The 7,593-nt window shown below is 42.6% G+C and overlaps 1 protein-coding gene across 3 annotated transcripts in view; it reads left to right on the top strand.

The window, feature by feature from the left end:
- slit3 (slit homolog 3 (Drosophila)) overlaps positions 1 to 7,593 on the top strand; it is a 232,874-nt gene that overhangs the window by 178,935 nt on the left and 46,346 nt on the right. For all 3 annotated transcript variants that reach the window (XM_034597271.1, XM_034597270.1, XM_034597272.1), the window contains 3 exons: positions 2,613 to 2,756; positions 2,993 to 3,156; positions 6,678 to 6,828. In XM_034597271.1, the coding sequence (XP_034453162.1) occupies positions 2,613 to 2,756; positions 2,993 to 3,156; positions 6,678 to 6,828 (459 nt within the window). The remainder of the gene's footprint in view (positions 1 to 2,612; positions 2,757 to 2,992; positions 3,157 to 6,677; positions 6,829 to 7,593) is intronic.

The following is a 7,593-nucleotide window of genomic DNA, read 5'->3' as shown; positions in this document are numbered from 1 at the left end:
GACTAAGGAGAAGACAAACTGAATTAGTTGAGGAAAGAGTTAATGGAATTTTCTCACAGTGTCTCTTATTCTGGCAGCATTGGCTCAGATGGAAGCAGCATAATAAGCAAACGTGGCTGAATTTATGTTGAGCCTTGTACTTGATTTTCCCTAATTAAGATGATTTGGCACCAGCAAGTCCCATCTACAGTTCACATCCACTGGACCATAATCACAGCTCAGGCCAATGTTACAGACTCTTATTGCTGTAGTATATGGTGGTACTTTCATGAGGATGAGAGCATCACTCACAATCACAGGACCAATACTTCACTACAGAGCAGTAGCGACGACTATAGAATCTCCTCATCATGCATTAACCCTCCGTCTGTTCTTTACCTTGTGTATGTGTCTGCATGTGCTGTGGGTTTTTCTGAAATGATCAACATGAACCAAATCGGTGCACTGTGGTCATCCCCTGTTGTTCGACTAATATTTACTGTCTACATAGAGGAAAACTAGTAATTCCAAATAACGGTGCACTGGCACAGATTCAAGCTGCAGCTGTAGTTTCGGCATGCAGTAAAAAAATTCTGGCTGCTATAATGGCTACATTGGTACTGTGTGTGTGTGTGTGTGTGGCATATGGTCCTGGGGAATGCCGCAGTCCGCTGCAGAAACCGCTAATGTGCTGGGCCTTTCCATCGTAAAGTCAAGTGGAGCGAAGAAAATGAGGATGAGTGAATCTAACCCACAAACACCTTTTACGTGCTTAGGTAGATCATTGGGATGCATGGTGCATAGTCGAGGCAGAGAGGGAGGAGGGAGGGATAGAGGGATAGATAAATGGACGGATGGTTTTAGGGGAAAGAAGGGGAGGAGACATGGGAAAGAAGACATACAGTACGAATCCAGAAAAGATTGGAAACAGAAAAAAAAGAAAATCAAAATTGAATTTGTTTTCCCATGGCTAAGTGGGCAGTCATGGTGCTTAGCACTGTCACCTCACAGGAAGAAGGTTCCTGGTTTGAATCTTAGCTTGACCAGGGTCTTTCTGTGTAGAGGTCGTTCTCTGTTTTCTCCCGGTGCTCCAGCTTCCTCAGAGGAGATGCAGATTGGGGCTGGGTCAATTGCTGACTCTGAAATGTCTGTGGGACTGAATGTGCCTCTGAATGGTCGTTTGTCCCTTCGATACGCTGGCGAGCTGTCCAGGCTGTGCCCCGCCTTTCACACAATGTTAATTGGGATTGGCTCCAGTTCCCCCTGCGACCCTGAAAGGAAAAGCAGCATAGATAATGGATGGCTGGATCTTAAGTGTGTTGTATCATCATTACCACTTTGTTTCCCTTAAACCCTGTCATGATGTTAGACTCATTAACTGATCATCAGTTATCAATCAAAGGACTAAATAACCACTTAATATTAATGTCTTGCCACATCATCCGTCAGGAGTCAATACGTCAATGGATCCTAAAAAGACACAGGTGCTCGCTCAGCAGGAAAAGAGAGGGAATATGTCCTTTAATATTCACATCCCCGAAAAACGTGGTCAATGTGACAGAAATATCCGGATGATGTCATTCCTCTATATGGTGTAATAATTCTAAATTATATGGCAGCTTCTCGCTGGTGAATCAAGCAGCTTGTCCACCTTCCACGACAAAGATGTGTTTATTGCTCTCTATAGCTACCGCTCTGCTGTTTGTATTGTGTGCGCTGCTTTGTTTTACTGGTGCAGTTTCAAGTAATTAGTTCCCCCTGTGAGCTGCCTAATGAGGCGTGGATATGTCGCAGAGCAGCGTGTGTGTGTGTGTGAGAGTGTGTGCACGTATAGTATAACTGGGTTTTGTCAGTATAGGCGCTCGTTAGGATGACTTGATGATTAAGCTGAGCTGCTGTACTTAGTCCCGAGTTAGTCACCTGTCAAACAAAGAAGATGAGGAGAGGCTGGAGTCTGTGGGGAAAGATGGAGAAACAAAGAATGAAAGAAAATGTGTTGAATGTGAAGAGAAAGCAAAAAGAGACGAGACAGGTACAGGGGAAAAGCTGACAGTGTAAATGTATAAGTTAATGAGTGCATGGGTATGAGAAACTGAAATGGAGGGGAGATTGGAGGTTAACACCCTTCCTGTCATTTACCTAATCCCTCAATCACATTTCTCATTTCCCCGTCCCTCTCTCCTGTGCACTGGTGTCATTACAAATTAAATTCTAACCTGTCCCTTTTCTGCCTTACTCCATTATTTCCTCCATCCCATCCTGTCTCTTCTCTTCCCCCTCACCATATGTCTCCCCCATCAAAACTAGATATTGCACTACCCAACACAACAGTGCATATTCCCCTCATGCCCCAGAAGAGAAAGTGAAAGTATCATAAAACCACAATTTTCAGATTTATGGGTCATGGCCACAAAGAAAGAGTGTGTGGAGCGGGAAGTAGAGGGCGATGGTGAGGGACAAGGAAAGAATTAGAAAGATAGAAAACACGGTGGAATTGCAGTAGACGTGCATCTGAGACAGATAAACTATTTCATTATCTGCGTATGTGTTTATTTATTTTTTTGTGTCGTGCGGAGAGATAATAAAGTTAAATAAGTAAACAGATGCTGACTGGTCTCTTCCTTGTGTTTCAGGCTTCTGAATGCAAACAAAATTAACTGTTTGAGAGTCAACACCTTCCAAGACCTGCAGAACCTCAACCTGCTTTCACTGTACGACAACAAGATGCAAACCATCAGCAAAGGACTGTTCGCCCCTCTGCGCTCCATCAAGACTCTGTAAGAACACATATCATCAGAACACAAATACAAGTACTGAAGCTGAGACTGAGAATCGTGCATTTTTGATTGATTTTGTCCAATGAGAGTCGAAAGGGGACGTGTTTTTTTAAAACATGACACCTGAGACAACTTTGTGGGAACCCTCTACAACTCTCATCTGTTCTTATTTCCATGACGAACCCATCTCCCCCCCCCCCCCCCCCCCTCTCTCCTCTCTCCTTCACCCCTCTCAGTCATCTGGCTCAGAATCCCTTTATGTGTGACTGCCACCTGAAGTGGCTGGCCGACTACCTGTTTGACAATCCCATCGAGACCAGCGGAGCTCGCTGCAGCCACCCCAGGAGGCTGGCAAACAAACGGCTCAGCCAGGTTAAGGGCAAGAAGTTCAGGTGCACAGGTAAGACATGAGTGGTCACATCAGCTGTTTTTTGGCATTTCACATATTAACATGCAGCAGGAAATTGTCTGGGTCAGGCACATTCAAAGCAATACGTTTATGGCTCCTGTTTTTCATCGTGAGACATTTTCCTGCTGTAATCTCACATGTAGTCATGTAGACATTGTCCGAGCATTTTACCAGGAGTGCAGTCTGAAAGCAACAATAGATGTAGTAAAATGCAAACAAATAAACATGAGGAAACATCCAGCGATACTTCTGAATACAAACAAGGAGCCACACTAATCAGGGCAAAGTCGAGATTTACAGGTACAATATAAACAGAAGCTGGAATTTGTTTGTATTTACTAAAACACACACAAGCTTACACATCCACTCTCTCTCTCTCTCTCTCTCTGTGTGGGGTGTATTTTATTACTGTTATTTCCTTTGATACGAGTCATGGGTCCCACTAATTACAACACAGACCAATTCAGTATATTGAAGCAGCACAATAACTAACTCAGCAGGGACCGGCCTCAGATGTGATCACCCACTTGTGTCAAACGATGTGTGTGTGGCGGTGCAGTGGCTCCTCAAGTTGTTTTCCCTGTTTTAAATATTATGCCTTTTTTATGACTCGATGGAAAATGAATTTTTAAAATCCCCTTGCAGACATTTTAACATCTATTTGAATTGTGTTAGAACAGGGGCGCCGAGCAAATTGTTGCTTTACAAAGCAGCGTGTTCAGTTCAAACTATGATTTGAATCTTATACTGAATGTGATTGTGTAGAGAAAAGATGATCATGGAATATAATTATCAGAAGAGGTTGAGAATAATTCAGCTGCATTCTTATGACTGGATGTGAGGAAGTGTTTGTTATACAATAAGTGTTATTCAGTCGCCATCTTCTATCACAAATATTTTGGTTTTAGAAAGAACTTGAAAACTAAAGAAACATCCAATTATATCTGAATAAAACAGTCCTATTAAAATCTAAAAGAAAATTAAAAAATTGGTAAACAGATTTTTCAGGCACTAAAGCAACTGCTGTCATCACAGTCGTCTTAGTTACATCTGTTAAGCTGACTTTTCTAACTGTCCTGTTTTCCACAGCCTAAACTGGGCACTGCATTAATAGCATTAACAACAAATATTATTAAAAGGTAAAGGGGCTTTGAACACATGTGCACATGTGCAATATCTTAAGTGTGGAAGGTCAAACCCCTTCATGTTGGTGCTCATCAATATAATTAAGTTACAAAATGCTCCTTGAGCTGGTTCTGTCCGTCCTCTTTGCTTCAGCCGCTCCTCTCTGCAGCCCCATGCCTCTCCCTGCATCTCCTCTTCCTCTGCGGAGCTGGGTGGACAGTTTTGCTATTGGTGGACAGTTCTTTGGCTCCGCCTCCCCTCCTGTGTGGATCTGCGGCTGTCTTGTTGCATCTCCTCTCCTGTATGGACCCTGACAGCTCTCTGTCGCCCCGCCTTCCTCCTGTGTGGACCTGCATTCTGATTGGTTCGTGCAGCTGTCTCTTGTGCTTGATCTAACCATGTGGCCCCGCCTACTGTGACATCACATGGTTCCGTCAAGCGCCAGGGACCGCCGAGCACACGCCCACCTGCCTGTCCCAGCCAATCACGCGCCTTGGAGCAAAATATAATTGGGGGCTAATCACTTTACTTCTGTTGCATTTATGTTTAGGGCATCTGATGCATGGGACTATAACTGTTGACATAGACGAGCCATAGATATCAATATATTGACAGTGTTTGATAATACTTAACTGGTTTTCTACTGGGAATTTAAAGGTGCCCTTTGGAGTTATGGTAACAGTCAGTGTTTTTCACTAATACTCATCATGTGTCTTCTTGAAGTCTAACAAATTGGTTGAATTCATTCCCTTTCTTTAACAAGACATTTACAAATCCAAAGTTTCTAATATTAAATTTGATGCCGTGTTTACTTAATTTTTTTACTAGCTTCCGTTTTGTTGTTGCTTTACTTAATTTCTTTGCACCAACAACTTGTGGAATAGACCTGATGCCAGCAGCTGGGATTAGCATTTCAACACCGATGTGTGTGGATTGGTATAAATGTGTCATAATGCACATGTGCAGTACAAAAGCAATGGTGACCCACACGTAAACACTTGGCTCCATAGCACTACTGGTTAAAAACTCCACCGGGTTCCCTTTACTGACTCAAAAGGTTCTATTCACCGTCACTGCTAAACTGTTTAAATGCATAAACACATATTTCTTCCAGGGATGCTCTTCTCCTACTGTTTGCTTTGGAAAGTAGGGTCTTTGTAAACCACATAAAGGGAAATGCTCGGTGCACCTTTCTCGACTGTGAAATCTTCCAGTGCTTCAGTGTGTAGCATGGCTGATTCCCCCGCCTCTGTGCAAACTCCTTCACCAGTTTCTGCTCCAACTGATGAGGACATAGAAACTTTTAAAGAAATGTCCTCTAACCATTACTGTTACGAGATTATAAAAATCCTCCCCTCTGTTCTTGGCTTGGTTGTTTTCTCGCTCTTTTTCTTTGTTTTATTATTCTCTCATTGGTCTTTCCTTACTGTCAACTTGCCAACCAACAAGGTTTGTGGCAACCCGGAGACATTATTCCAAAATATCCTGCCACTGAAGGGAGCTGGCCACATCTCATAAAAGATGAGACAACGTTTGACGCGCAGTGATCATTTTACTGAGTTCAAATCAAGGTTGTTCACTGGGAAATCTCACTAGGTGGTCTCAGTAGTTTTGTTTGCCATAAAGGGTGCAGTGTGCCAGGAGAGAGACATTCCACTAATAGACAACAAAGCTGAAACAAGAGAGCGAGGAGCAGAAAGAGGGAATGATAATCGTGAGAAGTGTATGTGTGGTGCACAAGTACATGTGCTGCGTGATGTAAACCAGGTCTCTTCCACAGGCACTGGCGGTCATAAATATTATCTGCTCACATTATATCTAAATAACAGAAGTGGTCTCTGGCTCGCTGTGTTAAACCAAAACATCCGGGGTTAAACCACATTTATCTGCAAGATGATTCCATAAAACCACCTGGATCTGAGTTTGTTAATTTGATTTACAGTGGTAGCCCTCCCGGCATCAGCTCCATGACTACCGCCATACACAGAGAAATACTGCAGGGGCAACTGTCCTACATATAAGTTCTATTTAAGAAATCACTAATGTCCTGCACATTATGAGTTGGCTTAATGTCTTACAACCGCTGACAGCTGAACAGAAGTCGACTTTCCTGAACAATTAAACTTCAACTGGAAACAGTGGTTACATTTGAATATGCATGATTTTTTCCTTTCTACTATTAAATTTATATTTATTTTTGCCTTCATAGGGGATTGTAAGTTCAAATCCAAAACATTAAAATCTTTCTTCTCTCTTCCTGTCCATCATTTTCTTCTCTCTTCTCTCTCTGTCTGCTACTCCCCCTGTTGACTTAATTGACCTGGCTTTCCTCTCCTATATCACTTTGTCTCTGTATTCGTCATCTTCTCTCCCTCTCTCCTCTGCAGGTCAGGAGGACTACCGCAGCCGTCTGAGCGGCGAGTGTTTCCAGGACCTGGTGTGTCCGGAGAAATGTCGATGTGAAGGCACCGTCGTCGACTGCTCCAATCTCAAACTGACCCGTTTACCTCCGCACATCCCCGATCACACCACAGACCTGTGAGTTGGCCTGTTTTTAGTTTTCCTTTTACATACATTCACATGCACATAAGACAGGACATAATAAAATATCAGATTTAAAGACGTTTTTCACTTTCTCAGCCAAATGAAAATGCAAAAGCATAAGCATGTGGGTTCACATACTTGCAGACTTACACAAACACACACACACACAAACAGCCTCCACAATACATGCCAATATAGCCGTCTCTTTCTCTTTCTTCTTGCCTCTTTCTGTGCACTATCATGAATGTCAGTCTTCATTTTCAGCTCCCAGAGCAAAATGCCTCTCAACAGTCTTTTCCATCTCCCTCCGAGTCCCAAAGGAACCATCATGATGTCTGGCAAAGGGTCTCACACTAGAATACTGAACAGTCCCATGGATCATTTATTTCATTGCTGAGAAATAGAAAGGGAGAAACAAAGTGTGAGGAAAAGTGTGAGGAAGGTTAAAAAGTCAGTGTGTACGCTGAAAAAAATACTTGTTTGGAGCTGGAATCAATCGATAAGTCAAACAAGAGAAAAATTAACAGAAATATATGTGCATATATATATTAATGCCCTATCTCACGATGTTAAAGAAAACTCCCGCTTCCAGATCCGCATAAGAATATTACAGAATATACATATATATATATATATACATTCCACATCCTTCTGCCAAGTTTCCTGGTAATCCGTCCAGTAGCTTTTGCTGAATCTTGCTAAAAAACAAACAAACAGCGGTGAAAACATAACTGGGCAGAGGTGAAAATCACTCCCAAG

This window comes from Hippoglossus hippoglossus, chromosome 10, assembly GCF_009819705.1.
Source record: "Hippoglossus hippoglossus isolate fHipHip1 chromosome 10, fHipHip1.pri, whole genome shotgun sequence".
Lineage (NCBI taxonomy): Eukaryota > Metazoa > Chordata > Actinopteri > Pleuronectiformes > Pleuronectidae > Hippoglossus > Hippoglossus hippoglossus.
Note: the sequence above shows the minus strand (reverse complement) of the source record. Positions and strands in the feature narration are given on the sequence as shown.